At 39.8% G+C, this 26420-nt stretch overlaps 1 protein-coding gene across 2 annotated transcripts; it reads left to right on the top strand.

The window, feature by feature from the left end:
• Positions 1-289: 289 nt before the first annotated feature.
• TSPAN3 (tetraspanin 3) lies at positions 290-25437 on the top strand. 2 transcript variants are annotated; one of them, XM_008015758.3, is made up of 7 exons: positions 290-566; positions 15157-15348; positions 15550-15624; positions 17149-17250; positions 18526-18678; positions 18986-19069; positions 24537-25437. In XM_008015758.3, the coding sequence occupies exons 1-7, from the start codon at positions 504-506 to the stop codon at positions 24627-24629; spliced, it is 762 nt and encodes a 253-aa protein (XP_008013949.1). In that variant the 5' UTR covers positions 290-503; the 3' UTR covers positions 24630-25437. The 2 variants fall into 2 exon arrangements, with proteins under 2 accessions (XP_008013949.1, XP_037866148.1); XM_038010220.2 differs by lacking the exon at positions 290-566 and having other exon boundaries at positions 15162-15242; positions 15275-15348.
• The last annotated feature ends 983 nt before the right edge of the window (positions 25438-26420 follow it).

Here is a 26420-nt window from a genome sequence, read left to right as displayed (position 1 = left end):
ATTAGTGTCTCCAACCTTCCTAGGGGAGAATGCGCTAGGTAGAAAGATAGCACTCAGAGGGCCCTGAATCACTCTGAATCATCTGTAAGGGTGGCATAGTAAACGTAAGTCATAGGAGGAGAGTGGGTTTGGTCCACCAGAACCTCCCCACGGAGCATCTGCATCCAAGGGCGGCCAGAGGCCAGTAAAAGGGGCTGAGACCTTGGCTCCTTTAAGAGGCGTGGCCTCACTGCAGCCACCGCAGAGGTGATTGGCTGAAGCGGCTGGCTGTGGTGGGCGGGACTCGGTTGCCAGGGAGCGGCGCGGGAGCCGGGAGCCGACTGCGGCGGCTGCGCGGAGGAGCGAGGCGCTAGCTGGGGTCGGGGCTGCGCGACGGCGCAGGGGCTGCGGGGAGCGCCGCGCAGGCCGTGCAGTTCCGAGCCAGGAGGCGCCGCCGCCATTGCAGCTCTCTCGGTGAGCGCAGCCCCGCTCTCCGGGCCGGGCCTTCGCGGGCCACTGGCGCCATGGGCCAGTGCGGCATCACCTCCTCCAAGACCGTGCTGGTCTTTCTCAACCTCATCTTCTGGGTGAGCGGGGCCGGGCAGGGCGAGGGTCCGGCGGCGGGGTCGGGCGAGGCCGCGGCGAAGGCGCCCGTGGGGGCCGAGCCGGGCCTGGGCCTGGGCGGGCGCGCGGGTGCCTCACTCGGGCCCTCAGGCGGCTGAGGCGAGGGGAGGGCCGGGTTTGAGACCGCTTCGCGAGGTCCCTGCCGGACCAAGCCGGGAGCCCGGGCGCGGAGGACGGCGAGGGGAGGCCCTCGGGGACTCCACGGCCTCCAGCCCGCGCCTTCGCGCTCGGCCCACGCGGGCTGGCTCCGTGCCAGGAGCCCCTGTCTCCCCCTGGAGTCGCTGGCTGGACTGAGAGCGCTCATTGCAGACTCGAACAGGACGTCAGGCTCGAAATAGGATCTTCCCCAGAGGCTCAGGTTCCGCCCTCTTTGTCGCGGCCCCGCAGACGAGTGGCCGTCCGGAGGCGGGCAGATCCGCGGGGACGCCGCGGAGTCGGGGCGAGGGTTCCACTTAACGCCCTTTGCGTGTGGGGAACTGGCTGGCTCTCACCAGCCCGGAAAATGAAGAGTTTTAACTCGAGGAGCTAAATAATCCATTGACCAAGAACATCGGTCTATTTGTTTTGGTCATGGGGGTGACCAAACCGTGAGATTATAAGCCTTGGTTAAATATATGATGGAGATGTCACAAGATTTTGAAAGTGATTAGTTCACTTTCAATAAAAGGTGGCTTATGAATTTTTAGGGGGTACGCCCTCGGAGAAAGGAATGTTTATAACGATGTCATCTTAGTTTGGGTCCTTATCTCACCAGGGACTTTTATAGTAACCTGTGTTGTTCCTATCCGTCTTTCCACCCTCCAGCCCATCTGGACTTTGCACCCGGATAAATCTTTTAAAACGTTTCTTCTGTCACATCACTTGATCTAAAAATAAGGAAAACAGAAGCTTCAGCGGTAGAATAAGGTTCAGCTCCTTCCCCCGGTCTTGCAGCTAAAGTCCTCAGTTTGATCCCAAATCATCTTGCCCCTCTGAACTCGTCATTTCCTTAAACACTTGAGTGCCCTGGACAGATTGCTCTGTCCACAGTCGCCAAAGCACTCCTTGAACATTCCAGTTAACTATACTCTGTGCCTCTTCCTCCTCCCGGTCATCACTGGTCCCCATTCAGCTCCTCCCTCCCACGCATACGCACACCTGTTCTGGAAAGAATCTTTCCTCCTCCCCCGACCCGCCAACGAGGGATAAAACAGCTGTCTCATAAAAGGATGGTTATATATTTAAAAGCACTTACTACACACTTGTATTGCCAGAGTCCTTCAGGGCATTTGTGGGTGAAGAGGAGAGTCCTAACTGGGAGGTAGTACCTGTTCGCAACCACCCAGGCGACACTGGGATTTTCGTGATTTCTTCTTTTCCAATTAGAGCAGTGTTTCTTATACTTTAATTTGAGTTACAGGCTTATTTATTTATTTATTTATTTTGTTTTATTTTTTTCAGTTTCTTGAGTTTATTGTGCAGAATGAAATGCACGTGTAGAACCAGTTCCATTAGCAAAAGTCGTATCAGTCTCCTCCTTGAAGATGTGGGATGATTTGTGAATCTGACCATTATAAGGGCATCTTTTGCTAATTTAATACGTATCTATATACCTACTGCTACTTATGCATCCATAACATTTTTTATTCCATAAAGAGAAATATTTTCTACAATGCTTAAGTCATTAACTCTCATAGCATCTCGTTGTAAACTAGGAGTCAGCAGCCTCTGGTCCAAGAGCACAAAATGGTTAGCTACCTGTTTTTCTACAACCTGAGAGCCGAGAATAGTATTTACATTTCTAAATGACTGGAAAACAAATGAAGAATACTATTTCTTGGCGTGTAGAAATTATATGACGTTCTCCTACCATTTGACCCAGCAATCCCACTACTGGGTACATACCCAAGGGAATGTAAATCATTCTCTTATAAAGACACATGCATGCATATATTCACTGCAGTACCATTCACAACAGCAAAAACATGGAGCCAACCCAAATGGCCATCAATGGTAGACTGGACAAAGAAAATGTGGCACATACACACCATGGGACACCACGCAGCCACAAAAAAAGAATGAGATCATGTCCTTTGCAGGGATATGGATGGAGCAGGAAGCCATCGTCCTCAGCAAACTAATGTAGGAACAGAAGACCAAGCACCGTTTATTCTTATTTATTTATTTATTTAGTAGAGTTACAGGCTTTTTTAAAAGGAAAAATAATTTTCAGGGGTCCCCAAATGAGAAACACTTTGTTAGCTAGTAAGCTACCTAAGAGGCAAAGATGTGGCTCTGTACTCTTTACAATTCCTTGTGAATTTATGGCCATAACTATTTGATTTTGAAGAATATTAGGTGAATTTTAGGTTATTCAACCTCAGGGACTGGAATTGTTCATGTAACAAAATATTGGAACTACAGTAACCATTTTCTTTAAATTAGATTTTTATTTACTCAAATATCAGTTCTAAGTGATTCCTCTGAATCTCTGGATATTGTGTAAGTATATGTACTATTATTCCAGTGAAGAAAGTTATTTTGAACTTCTGTGGTGCTTTTTATAGTGGGTTATTGCCAAGACTGAAGTGGTAATGTTTAGTAAAAATACCCTTTGTCTTAGTTAGTAGGGTAGTAAAGTTTTTGTGAGTTGTGTTAAGGAAGTTAAGCAGATACGCTGGGGGACATGTAGCACAGTGCTACGTAACTAATGAGGAAACAGCATTAGGTATATCTCCCAAGAAAGTATTAGTTTATGGACTAACTGTGGGAATCTGATGATGATGGGTGATGGCAACTAACATTTGAGTTACTACACCCCAGGCACTGTGCTAAACACTTTACATGGTGTATCCTCACAGCTTTCCCATCTAGCAGGGAATATTATGTGTATTTTAGAGGAGAACATTAAGGTTGACTGAGCTAAGCACACCCAAGGTGTGGTACAGCCTGCATTCAAACCCAGGTCGTCCCATACTCTAGAGACTGTGGTGTTAGGACAAAGTGTGATTTCAAAAGATTTGTAAAGAGAAGAAACTTGTTAGAATCACTTCTCTAAAGCATGCTGATTTTAACATTGCTAAAATTAGAAACTGTACCAGAATTTACATGACACTTTGTTTTCTTTTGAATTAAGTCATTATGAGGAAGCACATTAAAAGATGTTACAAGATTCTTCCTGGGAGTTTGTAATGCATTCTTCAGTTTTAATAAATGTATTCTTATATAGTGGCCCCTCCCTCCTTTTAATGCCTTGAGATATATAAGTGGAAGAGTAAACATACTCTCCATAGAGCATATCAAATGTTTACCTGGGTTCCCTTGGGCAACTGTAGGCAATAAAAACTATGTTGCACTGGCTCTTAACTGTCGGGTAGTAATGGCTGATTGTTAACAAGGGTCAAAGTTTAATTGCTTTGGCAAGACCTTTAAACTGCACTTTCTTATGTCTTGATATCCTGATTCAGCTGTCAGTTTGTTCATTGAGCTGTGACATGGAGATAGATATATACCTGAAATACTCAGGCTGTAAATTATCTGACAGCTAAAATCGTTACTGTTGATTTGGTGTAGATAGTTTGGAACAATGCTGTAATAATGTTACTGTGGAAAGGCACAAACCGAAAGCGGAAACAGTCATTTCTAAAATCCTGAAATTTGTCTTTATGGAAATTGGGAACTCCTGCTATGGTTAGAATGTTCGTCCTTTCTAAAATTCATGTTGAAACTGAATCCCCAACGTGGCCGTATTGAGAGGTGGAGCCTTTAAGGGGTGATTGGGTCATGAGGGCTCTACCCTCATGAATGGATTAATCCATTCATGGATTAATGGATTATTGGGTTTTCATGGGAATGGGACTGGTGGCTTTATAAGAAGAGGCAGAGAGACCTGAGCCAGCTTGCTCAGCCCCCTTACCATGTGTGATGTCCTGGGCCACCTCAGGACTCTGCAGAAGGCCCTAACCAGATATGGCCCCTTGACCTTGAACTTCTCAGCCTCCATTTATGTAAAAAATTTCTTAACTTACCCAGTTTCATGTATTCTGTTCTAAGTAACAGAAAATAGTCCAAGACAGTTTCTCACCAAATTCTAGAATATTAGGATTTGTAGCTTGAAAGATAATATTGGACAAGTGAAAGGATGTACAACTTGTATCAACTTGGATCTCTGTTTTTGTGGAGTGATAAGGCTTTAAATGTAAGTGTATTCATGCTGGACCCATGAGGATTTATTGAAGAAGGTTAGAAATGTTTGAGGTAAATGACTAAATTTTAAAGGCTTTTTTTTTTTTTTTTGAGATGAAGTCTCACTCTGTTGCCCAGGCTGGAGTGCAGTGGCACAATCTCAGCTGACTGCAACCTCCATCGCCCGGGTTCAAGCGATCTACCTGCCTCAGCCTCCCGAGTAGCTGGGACTACAGGTGTGCGCCACCATGCCCGGCTAATTTTTGTATTTTTTTTAATAGAGACAGGATTTCACCATATTGACCAGGCTGATCTCCAACTCCTGATCTCGTGATCTGCCTGCCTCGGCCTCCCAAAATGCTAGAATTACAGGCGTGAGCCACCATGCCCAGACAAGGCTATTGTATTAAATAGTCATTAGCCTATTCTGTAAACTGTACCTTTGTACCAAGGTCAGACAGGATTTTTAATTTGGTAAGTCATTTAATTTGACCAAAGAGGGCTCATCTAAAACAAGTTTAAATCAGTACTTCCTACCATTAAGTTTTTATTCTGGTAAATTAATTGATTATTTAATCGAGCCCTATGTTGTACAAATTACTTTTTTTTTAAACCCTATTAGAAAAACTAATTGACTAATACCTATTTTGCTCATATTTATTTTAGGCATTACAGGTACTGGAACAGAAAACTTTGTCCATGCTTATAGAATTTATAATCTTAAATACCTATTTAGGTTGCTGCTTTTCATCTGAGAGGTGATAGTATAACACTGTAGAGACACCTGTAGAGTGGGGAAGTACCACAAAAAAGTCACATACCTTTTAAATAAATGCCTTTAGAAATAGCTTTGGAACATGGCACCTTCACTAACCATCATTCGTTCATATGAAGTACTTTATACATATAAATTGTATTTGAAAGCCATATGGAACCTTTAAAACTTATCCTGCCTTTAAAAATAAAACTTGTCGGCCAGGCACAGTGGCTCATGCCTGTGATCCCCGCACTTTGGGAGGCTGAGGCGGGCGGATCACAAGGTCAGGAGATGGAGACCATCCTGGCTAACATGGTGAAACCTCATCTCTAGTAAAAATACAAAAAATTAGCCGGGCATGGTGGCACGCACCTGTAGTCCCAGCTACTTGGGAGGCTGAGGCAGGAGAATGGCATGAACCCGGGAGGCAGAGCTTGCAGTGAGCCAAGATCGAGCCACTACACTCCAGCATGAGCAACAGAGCCTCCATCTCAATAAATAAATAAATAAATAAAACTTATCACAACTTATGTCTGTGAATGTATATAATTAAGGAAAATTTGCTTTGCTAAACAAATATAACACTAATGTTTGAGCACCTACTTTGTGCTTTTATTGTTGATAAATGATGAAAAGACAGTGAAAAATCCGTATTATAGAACTTACTTTCTGGTGAAACAAGACACACAAAAATAAAGAAGAAAAATGATCAGAGAGATGTGTTATGCAGAGAATTAAAGGGTGATGTGATAAAGTGATTGGGTGGTGCTTTATGTTGGCAAAAAAATCTGGAGTGTAAGAAGTTGCTGACTTGGGTGATTTGGAAGAGATTGGGAGATTGAGGGGATTCAGAACTGAAGGAACAGGCTATAGACTGTAAGGCAAAAGTATACTTGCTATGTTCAAATTACTAAGAGGTTTATACCATCATGCTTTTGTTTAAAAAATACAACATTATAATGAAGTATTTCAAGTGTGGTTCTCCCTTGTCACAAATCTTGTACATACTTTGTGTTTTCCAGCACATCCTACACTTTCGAGGTGGTAATATGATATTTTCAAACCGGAACCTGCATCTGATATCCTGGAATTTGTTTCTCTACTTCCTGTATTTCTCCTATTATGAATGACTGCTCTGACAAAGAATATGTCATGGGACACACCTTCAGCTAACTTTGCTTTTTCATAGTTGTTTTCAATTCACTAGAAGAAAATCTAACTTGTCAGGAAGCAAGTACCTAATAGGAAGTGTATGTGTCTTAGTTTGTCTTCAACAGTTAAGAAAATGAACGTCTCCACTCTTACTATATTCTTACTCACCTGTCTACTGACTAAAAAGCCTTGTGGTCCTGAGTAATCATTTAGAACTTGGAATCAGCAGGGGTGCTCTCTCTAGTTGCAGTTTAAGGAATGGGTTATTAGCTTTCTAGGATATTTATCATGCTTTCAAATAATTTAATGAATTTTATTCCATAAGATCTAATTCAGGTTAGGCTTGTTTGATTTTTTTTCAGAAAATGTATTCCATAAAGTTTGTACTTAGACCAAACAGGTGTACTAAGAATCATTCATGAGTAAATGCATGTTGAATATCTACCCTTGACCTGTTTTTGAGAAATAAACACAGTCCCTGTAGTCTGACAACTAATGGGGAGAGAGGGTAGACTTTTCATCGAATTAAATTTCTATGTGCACCTTTCCCCCAGAAATCTTACTCATGGCTGGTCTCAAGTAAGTCTTTATTGAAAAATGTTAACGTATTTTCTTCCTCTTCCTTCTCCTCACTGTCTTCCTTTTAGTAGTTAGGCAGAGTTAATAGATAAGAAAAATTATCTTTTTTACGTGTTGTTTTTAATCTACTGAAGGGGTTGTAGAATAAATGTTGACATTTTGTAACTTACATTGTTGTTGCTACTGATTAAACACGTAATCCAAGCATGGATGAACTCTAGCATTACAAAGGTTAAGCACCTCAGGCTCCTGTGATGCTGTAGTGGACTCTTTTTACAGTTAGAGTAGGGTGGGGTAACAGAGGGTCTCAGAGAAAATACATATTTAAATTTCATGCTTCTCAGATAACCTCTGGAGCCCTACCATCTGGAAACAGCCTATTTACTCTCCGGTTTCTTTGCCACCCGAACTTTTGAGTTGTTCAGCCAGTAGATATTGGATGAAATAGAACAACTTTGCTAAGCTGGATTAATAATGATTATGAAAAACCAAATAGAGAAAAGGTGAAAATAAGGCAGGATTGAGGAGCATGACCTTTGGCATATCATCAGAGTAATAGCAGTAAACATGATTAAAATATTTCTTATTTAAGAATAATGGCAATAGTAATAGTGATGTTGATGGTAACAGTGGCTTGTCAGAACTTTAAACTCTTAGCCAGGCATGGTGGCACATGCCTGTAATCCTAGCTACAAGTAAGACTGAAATGAGAGGATCCCCTGAGCGAAGGAGTCTGAGGCCAGCCTGGACAACATAGCGAGACCCTGTCTCAAAAAAAATAAATAAATAAAATAATTTTCTCATTACTATAGTGGTGAGTTAAAAAAACACAAAACTTTACACCCCAATTTAAGTAGGACTTAAAAAAAAACTTGTCTCCTTGAAAAGTAATATGAGAAAAGGAACATAATGTACATTGAAAGAATTGTGTTAGATAATCAGAAAACATGTACAGGATGAGTCAAAGCCACACAGACCTGAGAAAAGTGGTAAGTGGGAGAGATTGGCAGAGGTGCCTAAAATATTTAGGATGTAAGAGGTGTCTGTGTTTGGTTGGTTAAGGACACATCCAGGAATTAATTCATTGGTGAGAACAGCAAAGCCTCAATTTCAGACATAATTTTAACTATTATTCTAATTATGCAAGTAATATATTTTAAAGAAGACACTAAAAAGTATTTTAAAAAGCAAAGTGATATCACCCATAGTTCTACCACCCAGAGACAACCAGTATTAGCATTTTGGTTTGTTTCTAATATGTGGTATATGTGTTTTTTCCCGATCACACCACAATTATATTATTAAATGATGCTTTAAGAAAATTTCAGGGCTGAATGCAAACACGCCTCTGAATACCTCGGCTTTTTAATTTTCATTTTTGCAGCCACAATTTCGTTATAACATCTTGATTAATTACCTTTTGTACAAATCTGTGTTTCTGACTTTCTTAAGGATAGATTCCTGGAAGTGGAATAAGTAGGTATATAGGCATCAATGCTGAGGCAGATATGTATTGACAGATTGCTTTCCAAAAAGATGATTCTTTATTAGTTTGTGTTCCCACCTGTCTGAGGGCCCTTCTCTCTGCACCCTCACACATCTTTGAATACTCCTTAACTTTACTGTTGATCAGTTTGTTAGGTAGAAAATGATATTATTTAATAGCTTCAGAAATTCTTGGTAAGAGTAGCTTTGATTTCTGAAAGAGGATTTGGAGTCTTTGGAATGGCCTTTTTTTTCCCTTGAGAATTGGTAGGAGAGTAAATGATATATACTGGTAGTGGACTTACATAAGAAGTAGTTGTGTTTAGTGCCATAAACTATTCTGTCAGATTAAGTTGGAGGTGAAAGAAAGCCTGGTTGAATTAGAGAATATACATTATGGCAAGTAGAATGCTAAAGGATTTAAGATGATTTTAAGATACTTGTAATAGCATAAGGGTGGAGTCTGGGGAAGCTTTCAGAAATCCACTCTATGGAATTACCAATGATCCTTCCCAGGAGAGAAAAGAGGTATATGAAAAATAATAGGACAGTATAGGAAACTCTGGATTAAATGTTAAAAAGACATATGCATAAGATGGATTCCTGCCTGTTTTTCCCCTTTGCTTTTAAGACCTGCTTTGTTACGAAGTCTAGAGTACAACAATTTTTGCTCAGTCTTTTACTTCTTGATTTTTTTTCCTTTCTCTCAACACTCCAGTCACTTCTACTTTACTAATTGATTCTTTGGCAAAAATCACTCCAAAGGAGCAGTTCACATAGGCAAGCAAGAATTTGTCAGGCACTGTGCTTTTAGGTGAATAAAGTCCAGATGGTGCCTTGTCTTTACATTGTCTTGATTCTTGCCAGTTCTAGACATGAACCATCATCAAAGTCTACTACATACCACTGCAAGAAACTCACTTCTATTCTTTGCTTCAGCTTCGTTCAAAATGTCCTGTGGGATGCTTTCACCTTCACATTTCTAAATCTCCATATAGGTATACTTTTGGCAACAGAGCTACTTTATCTCCCCACTTGCAGCAAATCTGTTTCATTTTTATTATTGCCACATTCCAATGGCAAGTTACACTGTGGTTGATGAAAATGAAGGAATTTAATAGTTTTACAGATTGTAACTTTTTTTTTTTTTTTTTTTTTTGAGACCGAGTTTTTCTCTTGTTGCCCAGGCTGGAGTGCAGTGGTGCGATCTCAGCTCACTGCAACCTCCACCTCCCAGGTTCAAGTGATTCTCCTGCCTCAGCCTTCCTGAGTAGCTGGGATTACAGGCATGTGCCACCATGCCCAGCTAATTTCGTATTTTTAGTAGAGACAGGGTTTTTCCTTGTTGGTCAGGCTGGTCTCCAACTTACGACCTCAGATGATCTGCCAACTTGGCCTCCCAAAGTGCTGGGATTACAGGTGTGAGCCACTGTGCCCGGCCCAGATTTTAACATTTTACCTACTTTTCTCTTTCATAGAATATTTGAAAATTACCCCCCCCCCCAAAAAAAAGTAGTTTCTTAGCTATGGAAAAAGTAATCTCATATAAGAATGAAATCTTTTTAAGAGATTTCACATTTGCGCATATGTAGAGGAAGGGTAAAAGCATAAAATGAAGTATCATACTTTTGGAACTCATACACTTGCAAAATTTTATAACAAGATGGCTTTATTTTTTAGAGAAACAGCTCAATGGAAAAGCATTGGCTCTCCTAAAGTTTTAAAATTTTGTGACTTAATTTAGAGGATAGGCTTATTAAAAGATAAAGAATGGTTTTAAAAAAATTATTCTTTCTGTAATTTCAGACCTCAGCCTTTTGCCTAAATTTCCTTTCACTTCTTTGTAAAAAGGATGAATATTTTTAGTATACTGTCCTGGCACAAATCCTCCTTATAGGCTCAGATTTTCTCAGTGGTGACTAAAGCAGTTCAGCTGCTTCCAAGTTCTACATTTCATCTCCCCTTCTGTTGCACCTCCCTCCTCCCCACACCCCTCCTTTGCAGCTGCTTTATTGGCAAAGCTCAGATCCTTTGATAGATCTCAATCCCGTCATGGCCCTTCAAAAGAAGAATTTAAGCTCACGTTTTATATAGCTTTTCTGATAACCACAATTTCTGTATTAAAAATCTAAAGGACTACAAAGTCCCTATGCATACTAGTTAGGAATTTCTTAGAACCTCTCTTCCATTTACTATACTGTTTTCCATGTTCTTTTGAGTATTTTTCATACTGATGGTTGGATATCATTACAGCAGTTACTTTTGGCTGTTTTTAGGTCTTCGGCCACTACTGGGATACCTCTTCTATATTTTCAGAGTAACCAGTGTCATTTCATAATTGTTTATTATACAGCTTAAGATATAAGCACTATATACATATTTCAGTAAAAGCAAAATTTGAGGCTGTTTTCAATTTAGGAAACACATCCTCTATTTATAAGCAATTTGATGTGTATAGTTTCATATCAGCAATCAGTGCAGTTTCCTCTTTGGTGTGTGCAACTGGTAAGTTCGTTTCACTATATGTTGCCAAATTGAGCTTTGTTATGTTCTCATCTCGTTGTGTGACTTGGATGTTGACTGGTTGCAGCCTGGGAGCAAAAAAAACTGTTCTAGAGTCTATCAGAAAAGAAGAGGCAGCTTTACAAATGGCATCTCCCCACAGCCCTCCATTGCATTTGTTGTACGTCTGGTTGTCTCCGTTGGTTTTTCTGCTTTCTTGTAGTCTCGGTTTCAGATGAGTGCCTCTTTTAGTGGGGAGTGGTGGTGGCAGCAGAGGAAACGTTTCCCTGGGCCCATCTCCAAGCAGCACTAAGTGTGCGTCTTATAGGAACCTCTTTAGATTGAAAACTCATCATTTTATGTCTAAAATGCAAGTAGTTCATCAGTGAACTATGCTTCAGGTTAATTGTTAAGTATATATGTCCTCCAGTTTTCTCTTATTTTCATTCAAATTTACATAGGCTAAAACTAGCGAAGTTTTGGTAAGTGTACTGAAGGCTCAGGAATGGAATTCATTTTGACTCAAGCCTTGTAAGAAATAAATACTGCCTTTTAGAGTAAAAAAAGCTATAGCATTAAAGGATAGAGAAATGCCTAGTGAAAACAAATAACAAAATTTGATTAATTTACACTTTGGATTGCTTCTAATTTAGCTTGAGGACTGATACTATTTAGCAAAATGTGTGTGTGTACATGTGTGTGAATATATATCACACAAGTAGTCAATAAAAAGGGGTATTTGGTAAGAGTGTTAAGTAGTTGACATACTTCTGTAATAAATGCACCCAAATTAAAATAAGCTATTTCTGTTCTTCCCCCCGCTAACTTTTGCGCTCATCTACATTCTTTAGTACTATGCCCCAAAAGCAAATGTCAGTGAACTCTGAGAACCTTTGAACAGTTTGCTGTAAGTACAGCATTTATATTTATGACAGATATTTATGATATATTAATATATTCCAGATGTAATGGCCATCAGAATTCAGCAAGCTGGATTAAGTTGCCAAGTGTTTGAATAGTGAACTAAAAGCTATAAGCATTGAACTGAAGAGAAACCAGATACAAACAAATACAAATATAAACCAAAGCAAATACAAACCAAGGCTTATGGTAGAGTTGGGAGGGTGATTTCAAGGGAAAGGGGTAAGATGAGGTGTACTCAATACTTTTTAACTGATACTTGCTGTCTGCCAACCACTGTTCTAGATGATACAAGGGTGAAGGACAGATGGGTATAATTTGTGCTCTCAAGGTGTGTTGAGACAGGTATAGCTATAATTGCAACCGTTTTGATAAATATTCTGTTAGAACCATGCACTGGGAGATGTGTGTGTCCACCAAGGGCAGCTGATCCAGCCTGAAATGGTCAAGAATGGCTTCCAAAAGGAAGAGGTAGCATTTAAGCTTCACCTTAATGAGCAACAAGGAGTTCCCAGGCATTTGAAGAGAGGATTCCAGAGAGAACAGCAGAGGCAAAGAAATGAAAGAATATGTGGTCCATTTCAGTATAACAGTTCCATGTTGTTCATGGTTCACAAGGGGTAATGAGATCTGAGGCTGAAAAGGAGGAACAGCTTGGTTCATCGGGGACTCACTTGCCTCATCCTGATTTTAAGTAAGGCTATGCCTTGGTCTGTTCTTTTTTTTGTTTTGTTTTGTTTTGTTTTTTTGAGATGGAGTCTCGCTCTGTCGCCCAGGCTGGAGTGCAGTGGCATGATCTCGGCTCACTGCAAGCTCCGCCTCCTGGGTTCACACCATTCTCCTGCCTCAGCCTCCCGAGTAGCTGGGACTACAGGCGCCCGCCACCACACCTGGCTAATTTTTTGTATTTTTAGTAGAAATGGGGTTTCACCGTGTTAGCCAGGATGTTCTTGATCTCCTGACCTTGTGATGCGCCCGCCTTGGCCTCTCAAAGTGCTGGGATTACAGGCGTGAGCCACCGCGCCTGGTTGATCTGGTTTGTATTTTTAATAAAAATAACCCTGGTAGTATAAAGAATGTATTAAGATACAGGGAGAGTCAATAAATAAGATTTAGGGGGTTAGGCCCAAATTAAGACAGAAGCACTGCAGTGGGGTTGAAGAGGAGTTGAAGTATTCAAATAATGTTTTGGAAGTAAACTTGAAGTTTTGTGATTGATGGGCTATAGAGGTGGGGCAAGGAAAGTTAATCCTCAGATGTTTGACCAGAAAAATTAGATGTCTGGTACCTTTTGCTATGATAGGAATGTAAGGGAAGATTAGATGGGCTGGGCAGGAAGGCAGAAAGGGTTTGAGACAGGTTGAGGATGGCGTGTCTCTGGAACTTGCAGATGGAAATGTGTAGGTCTGAGATGATAGCTCGGGTAGTGAGCTACAATGACTAATGAAGCCATAGCTGCTATAGCCCACAGAGAGCCCAGAGAATGACTCAAGAATAAGGCTGAAGACAGAACCCTGGAGATCACTAACATCTCAGAGTCCGTGAAGAGAATGAAAAAGTGAGCAGCTGGGGAAGTAGGAAGAAAACCAGCAGTGGGGCCTCTTGGAAGCCAGAGGAAGAGAGTTTTAAAATGATGTTTTTTAAAATTGCCTTCATTATTCTAGTTGTCTTCTCACTTTAAAAAGTTCATGTTACATTTTAAAAAATCAAGTTACTTTCCCAAATTTACATAAATGGAGTCTTTTTCTTCCTCATCTGACAGTGATCCTAATGGCCTAGTGTAAGAAAATATACTGATGATCCCCAAGCTTACTGAATTTCATAAACTTCAATGAGCTGGGTTTTCAGGTTCAGAGAAGTTAATGATATTTCCAGTATCATTGTGGCAGCTGTTTCTAGTTTGAAGATGATTTATATGTTAAATTTAAAAGGATGATGAAATACTTCTTGTGAAAGTTTCAAAGTACTCTATAAATGATAACTCATTTTTATACAAATGATAACCAAATGTTTTAACACTTACTCTGACATTGCATTTGCTTGTTTGCATGTAAGCCAGTGGCATTGGGCTGTCAGCACAGAGCTGGTACCCAAAGAGAGCAAAATTGACAATAGCGGAGAAAGTAAGACTCTGCAGCTGGAGAATGAAGCCTGGAGAAGCAACTGAAATAAGGCATACCTATCGCATGCCTTTGCGTGTTCACTTTCCCTTTAGGTCTTTAATACCTTGTTACTCAAAGTGTGCTCCAAGAAGAAGCTGCACCAGCATCACCTGGGAACTTGTTAGAAATGCAGACTCTCAGGGTCCTCCCCAGATCTCCTCAATCAATCTGCCTGTTATTCAGATCCTCAGGCAATTCCTATATACTTGAAAGTTTGAGAACCACCATTCTAAAGAATTAATAGAGGGCTTGTAATGTTCTTTAATGACTGAGCCCTCTAGCTTTGCCATTTCACTGTCTGTAGGACAGCAAGATGTTTGGAAGTGGGGTGGGTATCATGCTCACTAGTTGGTTTATTTTCTTTTCCCTGAGGTGGGGTAGATAGAGATTAGAAGTGCAGATTCTGGAGTCAGATTGCCTGAGTTCAAATCCAAGCTCTGTCATGTCTACTACATTTCCCCACTTACTGAGGGTAACTGCAGTGAGCAAGGATCCCCCTGCCACCATACTGATCCGTATTGGATGTGGAATTGAGCTACAGTAAGCCTTTAGGGATGTGTAGGTGTGTGTCATCATCATTATTTTTTGGTTATGGTTTCTTGGTCCTAGCTGAACCATCAATTATTGAAAAGTAGGTGAAGTGTGGATAACTTTTTAACTTTATCTAGTATAGAAATGCTCTGAATAAGGAATCATAGAAGACTTTTCAGCTTCACTGAAAAAAGTCTATAACAGTTACGGTAACTCTCATTAAATTATACCATACTAAGCAATAATAGGAAATTTTTACCAGCAGTGCTTAGAGACCAGTACTGACTTTGTTTTCTACAGGGGGCAGCTGGCATTTTATGCTATGTGGGAGCCTATGTCTTCATCACTTATGATGACTATGACCACTTCTTTGAAGATGTGTACACGCTTATCCCTGCTGTAGTGATCATAGCTGTAGGAGCCCTGCTTTTCATCATTGGGCTAATTGGCTGCTGTGCCACAATCCGGGAAAGTCGCTGTGGACTTGCCACGGTAAGATGTGTTGTCAGAACACGCGGGAGCGTTTAGTCTACACTACTCTATTCTTGAACCTGAGACTCTTTGGCTCTTACAGTTGGAAAAGAGTTAGCATTTAAACTTCTAGCAATTATCTCTGATAAGTTTTTTTAATCAAGAGTGTATTTAAAGTTATTTTTTCATTTGTATATAATTTTAAACAATGTTTTCTTACAGTTTGTCATCATCCTGCTCTTGGTTTTTGTCACAGAAGTTGTTGTAGTGGTTTTGGGATATGTTTACAGAGCAAAGGTATGTTGTCTACTGTAATTCACATAATGCCTTAAAAGGTGGTTTAAGTGTTTCAAGTAAAATAGAACACATTCATTTTATCAGAGTAAACATTTTCTTTTGCCTTACTTGTTTAATCTGTATTTTAAATATCTAAAGTTAATTGCCAAATATTTACATATCAAGACTCCTCACCACATTTCATATAGCAGAGTATTATATATGTATATATGTATTGTTCTTGATTATAGGTATTTATAGCTGCAAATGAATAATTAGCTGAGAAGTTTGTTCAGATTTCCTCAGCACATAGATTGCCTTATGAGGGGAGGCATAATTTTCTGATTTCTGCTTTAGAGAACCAAACTCAGGATTTCGTTTTCCATTGTCTCTTTAAAAAGTGCCTTGGTCCTGAACATAGAAAAAGATGCTGTGAGTTGTGATCCCACCTTCCACCTCTGTCCTGAGGAACAAGGGGTCCTGCCAACTTAGAACACCAAGGCAGCTGGTGCCAGCACTCCTTTCTTGCCCTTCATTTTTTTTAGTCATTTCACCATTCCTTCCTTTCTATTTTGCCTGATTTTGCTGTCTGCCTCTAGTACCACTTAATGCTAAATAGGCTGCTTTAAATTAATTAATATGGGCATAATTTTAGAGGCATGGTAAAGACATAATAGACTCATTCTCATTATAACTTAATGGTTTTAAGTCAAGGACATAATATGCCAAGTTAGTTTTCAGATCATTGATATGTAAGGTACTGTAAAGCTGTGCTAAAAAAAAAATGCAATGGATTATGTCCCTACCTATGATCTGGTTATCAATTTTATGGACTTGTTTTATTACTGTTGTAATTACCAGATAAGTCCAGTCCTCAGAGGGGCAAAGAGGATCTGGTACAAGCAAACTTTACTAAATGATACTTGCTTGCCATTTTAGTAATTGGCAGCAATAAGCTATGCAGCTTGTTTCCTGTCTCCTTTTTGAAATACATTGAACAGCAGCTTTTTCATTAAGTGCCACTTCTAAGGACTGATGTTTTTAACCCTGATTACTTTTGCACATTTAACCAACTCTAAACATAGAATAAATAAAATGGAAATAATGTTGGCATTTGTCCTAAAAGTATCTTACAGGAGCTTCAGAGTTGTTTTGTTTTACCTCCTTTAGGACAGGAAAATGAGTAGTCTTCTGAGAAACTTATTTGTAAAAGGAAGGCGTCCATTTATAATTTAGGACATCTATCCCAAGCCTCAACTGTTCTCCCTTTTGGATACATTGTTAGCCTGCCATTTTGCACACAGTCTTCTCTTTGAATGCTTTAATCTATGTGGTATATGTCTGAATTTTTACCTGTCACTTTTCTCCCTCCTGCCTTCATCTATATCTATATGAAGATGAAGGCAGGAAGGGAGAAAACGTCACAAGAAATTCATAGAGATCTGGCAACTTGCAAACATTTCGTGTAAGTATTTTAGTAGGAGCCTTGACTAATGTTACTTTTGCTAGTATTTTTGAGGGACTGAATTCTTTGTTCTGATTCAGGTGGAAAATGAGGTTGATCGCAGCATTCAGAAAGTGTATAAGACCTACAATGGAACCAACCCTGATGCTGCTAGCCGGGCTATTGATTATGTACAGAGACAGGTGAGCTTTCTTGAGGCAGATTTGTTTTTGAGGACCAATCACTATTGGGTCGAAAACTAACCGTGATTTCTGTGTAAATTAGCCATGTCCCTTCACATCCATGGCTATCCTGATGTGACCAATATTTTTCCCCAACCTTCACCCTTGAAAAGTTTATTTCATCACCTAGCCAGATAAGAAACATCTTGGAACTTTTTTTTGTCATCTGACTTCCCCTTCCCTGACCCCAGTCTGTACTCTCCCAAAGTACTTAGCCAAAGGGGTGATGATGCAGGAGGGGGGTGTGTGTCACAGGAAAGGTGGGAGTCCAGATAGACTCCAGGGGAGGTGGGAGGTCTGTATATACTTTTAGAAAACAAGATCAGAAAAGACAACAGACAAACTGTCAAAAAAAAGTTGTTATGGACAGTTTCATATACACGAAGGTAGAAAGAACAGTATAATAGATGTTTGCACCCCGACCCTGTCTCAATAATATCAACTTTTTGTCAGTCTTAATTGCCCCCACTTATTTTTTGCTTCATTATCTTAGAGCAAATCTCAAAATTTTTAAGACAAAATATTTTAAACACTTTGTCATTGGAAATAATATTTAACTTGGAACCAGATACTTAACATGTAAGACATGAAGTTTTTCCTTAGTTAGAAACTACGCCTTACAGGCAATGAACTTTTCTTTTTTTTTTCCTTTTTTTTTTTTTTTTTTTGAGACGGCAGAATTTCACCCTTGTTGCCTAGGCCAGAGTGCAATGGCATGATCTTGACTCACTGCAACCTCCACCTCCTGGGTTCAAATGATTCTCCTGCCTCAGCCTCCTGAGTAACGGGGATTATAGGCATGCGCCACCACACCCAGCTAATTTTGTATTTTTAGTAGAGATAGGATTTCTCCATGTTGGTCAGGCTGGTTTTGAACTCCTGACCTCGGGTGATCTGCCTATCTCGTCCTCCCAAAGTGCTGGGATTACTTGCATGAGCCACTGTGCCTGGCCTGGCAATGTACTTTTCGTATGGGGGTTCTGGAGCCACTAGCCATGTCTGGCTGTTTACATTGAAATTTAAAAGGCAGTTTTCTAGTCACACTAGCCACAATTTTAAGTGCTCAGTAGACCTTCATGTGGCTAGTGGCTACTATGTTGGATCATGCAGACTTTCCATTATTATAGAAAGTTATATCGAACATCACTGGTCTAGAGTGGCTTATTTTAAAGCTCTGTAGTACATGGAACTTCAGGTGTTTGGGTTTTGTGAGGAATAATACCTGTTCTCTTCTAGCTGCATTGTTGTGGAATTCACAACTACTCAGACTGGGAAAATACAGATTGGTTCAAAGAAACGAAAAACCAGAGTGTCCCTCTTAGCTGCTGCAGAGAGACTGCCAGCAATTGTAATGGCAGCCTGGCCCACCCTTCTGACCTCTATGCTGAGGTGAGTCTCTTGGCCAAGACTTGAGTCTAGCCTGATTAACCTGTTTTTCACCATGTCTTATCACCATCTGGGACTTCTTTTCTGCCACCTTTTGCTTGTCTTTAATGTCATATTGTTTTATTGTAAATTATAAAATGCATTGTCTTTTGCTTTAATTACATGTCTGTAAATTATGCCAGTCATGGAATCTTTTTTCCCCTCTTTCAGTTTCTGTCATTTTCCTTTCTGTCAGTGGGTAGTAACCTGTGAATCTGCAGCTTTAACTTTTAAAGAAGACTTCTAATGAGGATGACTGTGTTTGTTACAGGGGTGTGAGGCTCTAGTTGTGAAGAAGCTACAAGAAATCATGATGCATGTGATCTGGGCTGCACTGGCATTTGCAGCTATTCAGGTAAGCACAGCTTGCCAAGGAGTTCTATCAGAGTGAGTTGGTTCTCTGATGTCAGCCCTGCATGGTTTTAATCACCATCACAGTGAATCTTTGTGTATGTAGGTAATGTGGAAGTGACTGAGGTACTGGCCTCCAGTGTCCCATTTCTTGTCTATACACCTAGACCCGGAATGGTCTAAAGAAACCAGAAATCTGGATGGGGAGGGACTATGTGTTGAGGGAACTCCTTGTCTTACTGTCTTTCTTGATTAGTGAGTGACTTGTTCAAAACGTAAATGAACTGTTGTCATGGTGTATTCTTGGAAGATATTTTAATAGAATGTCACAAAATTTTAAAAACTTACACTTCTTTCTTTCAGTTTGGGAATACAAAGCTTTATTCAGTTTTTTTGTATGCTAGTTCTCCCTCTAGTTCTTGTTTTTCTGTCATCATGGATTTTATGTATTCGTATATCTAAATCAAGAACTGGTACTATAGCACTGGTCTCTTGCACTAAATGAAACAACTTTTAAAGATAGAGACAGGGTCTCACTCTGTCACCCAGGCTTGAGTGCACTGACATGATAATAACTCACTGTAACTTTGAACTCCTGAGCTCAGGTGATCCTCCTACTTCAACCTTTCGAGTAGCTGGGACTACAAGCACAGCCCACCACACCCGACTAATTTTTATTTTTATTTATTTATTTATTTATTTGTTTATTTATTTATTTATTTTTGCAGAAATGTGGTCTCATTATGTTGCCCAGGCTGGTCTCAAACTCCTGGCCTCAAGTAGTCCTTCTGTCTTGGCCTCCTAAAGTGCTGGGATTTACAGGTGTGATCCACTGCACCCAGCTTATGCTTTCTCTGCTTTTCTTTGTTTTATTTTTATGTTATTTTTTTTGAGACAGAGTTTTGCTCTTGTCGCCTAGGCTATAGTACAGTGGTGTGATCTCGGCTCACTGCAACCTCTGCCTCCTGGGTTCCAGTGAGTTTCCTGCCTCAGCTTCCCAAGTAGCTGGGATTACAGGTGCCCGCTACCATGCCCAGCTAATTTTTGTATTTTTAGTGGAGATAGATTTTTACCGTGTTGGCCAGGTTGGTCTTGAACTCCTGACCTCAGGTGATCCACCTGCCTCGGCCTCCCAAAGTACTGGGATTACAGGCGTGAGCCAACGCGCCTAGCCTCAGCTTATGCTTTCTTAAGCCTGAAACTTATTTCAAGAGCTAAAAGAGCCGGGTGTGATGGGTTACATCTGTAATCCCAGCACTTTGGGAGACAGAGGCAGTAGGATCCCATGAGGTCAAAAGTTTGAGACCAGCCTGGGCAGTGAGACTGCATTTCTACCAAAAAAAATTTTTGTTTTAAAAAAGAAAAATGTAGATATCTTTTAATTGTTAGATAAAACCAATGTAATTGCTAGTTTAAATGTAAGTTGCTTGAATTGCTTGCTCTTTGTATATTTGAACAGAAGCTAGTCTATTTAATGGGAAAGGCGAAAGGATGATTGTTTACTTTGCTGATATTCAGATAGCCCTGAAATGATTCATTAAAAAGTCTACCTCTTTATTTGCCATGGTCTTTGCCCTTCTAAGTATTTACTTTGCAGCTCTGCATAGCAGTAATCTGATGATCAGCAGGGATTTATTTCATATTTTGATTATTTATGCAAACACATTCATTTAGCTAAAAATAATGAAATATGAGGAAGGTCTCTTTTCCCAAATAGAATTCTGATCTGTGTATTCTTAATGATTTTATGTTCAGTAATAAAGCCACATGTATTAGCTTGCAGCGAAAAAGCTTTGGAACTGTATGGTACTTGTGGTCATGAAATATGCAACATGTATGTAGAAGACTGATAAAAATAATCACTTTAGCTATGTCCCTCATCTAGTTAAGCGGCTTAGCCTGCCAGATATTTCTTTATTAATTTTTCAATAGGGGCTAATAAATATAACTAGTCTCAATTTAAATATGACTGCCATACGTGTTTTATACTTAAGTCACCCTGACTTAAGTAAAAGCTGATAAAGCTTGATTTTTTTCAGTTCAGCAAGGCTGCTTAAGTTTAGGGATTCAGAACTTTCACAGACTCAAAACCTAGTGATTTTGAAAATTTTTAAAACTTGGGTTTTAAGGGGAGAACGTTTATCTGAAATAATAAAAGAATTTTCCCTAATTGTTTTTAAGAGTACCTGTAAACATTCTAAGCTTTTGGTATTCAAAATCTGATAGATTGGTGCCCTGGGTGTGGAAAACCTGAACAAAGGCAGAAATAACTGAAAGATCAGTGAGCTTTTGTGCTTGTACACTAATCCTAATATAGAAATTTAGAACTGGAGAGGATGGTTGGAGGTTCTCCAGTCTTGGCCCTCTTTGTTTAGGCACAAAATTTAGGGCAAGCAAGGATAGCATGACATGACCATCACACACACACTGGCAACACTAAAGACCCCTGCCTCTGTTGTACTCTGCCTCCAATTACAAGATTAAATTCCTAAATTTTGTCAGGAAACCTGACAGTTAATTGACACTTTAGCTGGATAAAATAGAGAGGTAAGATGGCAGAGTTGAGTAGTTACAATAGAGATTGATTTTTGTCTTGATTTGGAAAGCCTAAAATATTTATGATACGGCCCTTTAAGAAAATGTTTGATGACTCTTGCTCTAGTCCATTAAATAATCAAGATTTGGGTAGGACCAAAGTGACCAAGAAAGAAAAACCTGAAAAATACCAATTAATTATTATAACAGGACTTTTGAATATAAAAGAATGAGATTTAAAAATTTTTGATATACCCCTTATTAATTAGCAGGATATTTCACTTCTTTGAGAGTAGCCACTCTCTTAACTCATGATCAGTTATGAATTTTATATTTAAAGAGTCTAGTTGTAATAATTGACAAAAATCTGGGTTTTGGTTTGTCAAGCTCCTGAGTATCTGCTGTGAGTAAGGCTCTCTCTCTACAAAGGCAATATGAGGAAAATGTTCTAAGTCTGTACTTTGGAGTCTCATGAAGTTGGCATGTCCTCAAGATAGAACAATCAAGAGCAGACTTCGTAGAGAACTGTTTCCCAAGGCCATGTTGCTTTTTTCCTGGTCTCTATGCCACATGTGAAGCCAGTGGAGAGGGCCCTTTCCTCCTCCTCCTCCTTAATTACCAATTATTCATTAAAATGAGTAACTTCCTCCTCCTTCCCCTCACACCCTGGCCAACATTGCAAAATATTATATAAATGAACTCATATAGTTTGCAACCTTTTGTACCTTCTTAAAAACAAATTAGTGTATTTTGGATATAGATCTGTCTTTTTAATTTCATGTCTGCATAGTATTCCATTTTATAGGCATACTTTAATCAACATTAATGGGCTGTTTATAGCAAAAATTTATAACCATGAAATTACAGTATCAGAATGTATGAATGAATTTTGATAGGTATTTCCAGTTTTTTCTCAGAAAAGAGTGTTTCTAATGTGCAAAAGTTCTTGTTTTTGTATAAGAATGTCTATTTCCCCCTACCACCACCTGCATGGTATATCATAGAACATTTTACTTTGCCAGTCAGTTTTTTAAATCACCACTTGTCATTTTTTTGCAATTTTTGCAGTTGCTAGGTGTTATATTTGGGCTAAGTGAAGTTTAGTTCTCATGCCTTGAATATTGCAAGAGAGTATTTCATTGCAAGAGATAATGTTGGAGATAAAATATTTGTGTAATGTTTCTAAGTCTGTTGGAATATTTCAAAAATCAATGGAATTTCAGTATAACAGGCCTTTGGAAATGAGCCTGTAATACTTAATGGTGAGGATAAGAAATTATTGTGTAGTGCTTAATGTTCTTAAGCAGACTGATTCCCAAGCATGAGTAGAATTTTATCAAGTTTATTTAATTGTTTCAAAATCAATACAAGTTGATTTCATTGAAATAAACAAATTGGGAAAGAAATACTTATTTCAGACCTCATTTTGAAAATGCTGACTCCTATAATAAAATTTAACCAATTGAAAGGAATGTGGGGAGGTGGGGGTGGGAAGAGAGATTTTTTTTTCCCTAGCAAATTAGTCATTTCTGAGCTTAGCATTTTTATTGCTCAATTTAACATTGCCTGGGAACATAATTGTGTTTGAGTTTATAGCTGTTCTAACAATGTTTTGATGTACAGAGAACAGAAATGTGTTTCTCTAGGAATTAGGTACTTCATCGGTCTAGAATTGACTTAAATTGTTTAGTAAACTTTAAATAATATTCACCTCTTAAGTGTGTTTAAGGTGCTTTGCACTAGTAAAGACTCAGCAAATTGTGAAGTAGTGAAACTGGTGGATTTGAGCAGGAAATGTATATCCCGAATGGGCAGAATATAGGTTAATGTGAGGGTAGAAATTGGAGTGGGTGACTTTATACGGTGGAGAATTCAGATTGGGGACATCCTTATGTGTATGTTTGTCTTAGTAGTAATCTTCCTCTTCAAACTTGGAGAGTCTGTTTATGGATTGGGTACATTTTGCAGAAATTAGATTGAGCCACATATGTACAGAGGACCCTGTCTTTTAAAATCAGATAACTGAGGCTTGTCCCCATCAATGATAAGTTAGAACAGCAAATTATCTCACAAAAAAATTTATTTTGTGAGAAGGTAGGTCAAAAATTCTAGAATCATTTTCTCTGTAATCCAGCTTAATCCTTTTGCTTATCCAAAATAACATGGCTTGACTTTATTACTACTCCAATATGCTACCACAGAAGGATTAGGACTTATTAAAATAAAATGATGAAGGAAGAGTGACCTTTCAAAAGTAATATGTATACAATACCACAGAACCGTGGATTTCAAAAATGGTAAATGTGAAGGAAACAAAAATCTTCCAACTACATTTTTTTGGCATCAGAATTGGTTTTCCACCATAGGGCTATTCACATACTGAATTTTGTGGATTGTTGTAAAGCTTATTGCTCCAAAAACCGAAGGGCCTGAAAAGACCACCATTAAGCACACACATTCTTGCTCATTCTACTCCCCAGGCCTTTGCTGTCGAGAATAGTAGCCACTAGTCACATGTGTCTACATTTAAATTAATTTAAATAAGATAAAAAGTACAACTTCTTAGTTGCAGTAACTATATTTCAGGTGCTCAGTAGCTACATGAGGCCACATGACAGTGCATATGTGGTATGTCTCCATCGCTGCAGAAAGTTCTTTTGGAGAGCACTGGCTAGACTAGTAGTGGGGATGCCAAATAAGAGAGACTTGATTCCCTGCTGGCTTTACAAAGAGTTCCTGGGAGGGAAGCTGAAGCTTAGGACTTAGTTCTTTAAAAAATAATGTACTCATAAGAAATTCCTTCTGTTAGTGTTGTTATTGCCTTTCTGATGATTTGAAGTCATTGAACTTCGAAACAGCCCTATTACCAACAAAGAAATACACACCTGCCGTGAGAGGGTTTTCAGCCTTTCTTCCCCATTGTTTTCTTTCAACAGCTGCTGGGCATGCTGTGTGCCTGCATCGTGTTGTGCAGAAGGAGTAGAGATCCTGCTTATGAGCTCCTCATCACTGGTGGAACCTATGCATAGTTGACAACTCAAGCCTGAGCTTTTTGGTCTTGTTCTGATTTGGAAGGTGAATTGAGCAGGTCTGCTGCTGTTGGCCTCCTGAGTTCATTTAGTTAAAGCACATGTACACTGGTGTTGGACAGAGCAGCTTGGCTTTTCATGTGCCCACCTACTTACCTACCTACCTGTGACTTCCTTTTTCCTTGTTCTAGCTGACTCTTCATGCCCCTAAAATTTTAAGTACGATGGTGAACGTTCTAATTTCAGAACCAATCACAAGTCATGTAGTGTGGTAGAATTAAAGGAGGACACGAGCCTGCTTCTGTTACCTCCAAGTGGTAACAGGACTGATGCCGAAATGTCACCAGGTCCTTTCAGTCTTCACAGTGGAGAACTCTTGGCCAAAGGTTTTTTGGGGAAGGAGGAGGAAACCAGCTATCTGGTTAAGGTTAACACCAGATGGTGCCCCTCATCAGTGTCCTTCTAAAAAATATTTACTGTAGTCCAATAAGATAGCAGCTGTACAAAATGACTAAAAAAGATTTTAGGATCATATGATGTATATCTTGGTTCATCTTCAAAATCAGAGACGGATCTTTGAAACTAGTGGTTTTTAATCAAAGCTGGCTTTATAGGAGGAGTATAGTGTATGCACTACTGTTTTAAAAGAATTAGTGTGAGTGTGTTTTTGTATGAATGAGCCCATTCATGGTAAGTCTTAAGCTTCTTGGAAATAATGTACCCATGTAGACTAGCAAAATAGTATGTAGATGTGATCTCAGTTGTAAATAGAAAAATCTAATTCAATAAACTCTGTATCAGCCCCCAACATGTCATTTTTCATTATTTTGGGGATATTTCAGTTCCAGAGCAGCAGTGTCGTGTTTTCTTTGTTGGTGCTGTCTATAGTTCATCATGATTTGCATGTGTTTTCATTATAGCTGTTGCCAGATTCTAAAGGCCTTGATATTCAGAAAACCACAAATGCTTTCAGTCCAGTATATCCTAGAAATATAGAACTCTACTTTGTGCAAGGCACTGGGGATACAGTGGCGATACTGTCCTTGTCTTCAAGGAGTTTGGAGTCCTAGTATAGGAGACATACATAGGAGCAGATAATTTTCAAACGGTGCAGTGGTGGTAGTAATAGAATGGGAGTCCAAAGGGGAGTCCCGGAGAGGTCAGGGGTGACTTCCTGGAGATGCGCAAGCTTGGAGGCTGGATAGGCTTTGTTGAAAGATGGTACACAAGAGTGTGAAACAAAATTGTGTGTGCAGGGAGCTTAAAATACAAGGCTGGGGAAAGAAGTTGGAGAAGCAGGAAAACCCAGGTCCTCTAGTGTCTTACGGAACATCCTGTGGAGGTGAGACCTGACTTGTAGGTGGAAGCAGCTCTTCAGAGGTTTGATTTGGAAGGTGAACTGAGAAGAAGGTGGTGATAGCAAGCCGGCCATGCTGGAGCCAGGATGAATTGGCGTGACTGGGCTTCAGTTAGGCTGGCGTAGCAGTTGAGAGAGCTTAGCAGCAGGCAGCAGGGCACTGTTGGGGGTGGTGGTGAGCGGTGGATTCTGACTGTTTGGAGGCAGGGCGGTAGCGGAATTCGATCACTGATTGGACGTGGGACAGAGAAGGGAGAAGAGAAGACTCATCTAGGAGGAGTCCCAGGTTTCTGGCTCAGTCAATTGGGGAAACAAAGTCACAGAGATAGGGAGTAGTTAGAGAACACATCTGGGGGTGTGAGCTCATGGTCAGTTTTGGGCTCGTCAGTTTTGAGATGCCCAAGTATGCAAATCTGTCCCACCTGAAAATGGAG

Source organism: Chlorocebus sabaeus, chromosome 26, assembly GCF_047675955.1.
Source record: "Chlorocebus sabaeus isolate Y175 chromosome 26, mChlSab1.0.hap1, whole genome shotgun sequence".
NCBI lineage: Eukaryota > Metazoa > Chordata > Mammalia > Primates > Cercopithecidae > Chlorocebus > Chlorocebus sabaeus.
The sequence above is the reverse complement of the archived record's forward strand: the minus strand, read 5'-3'. Positions and strand labels throughout refer to the sequence as shown.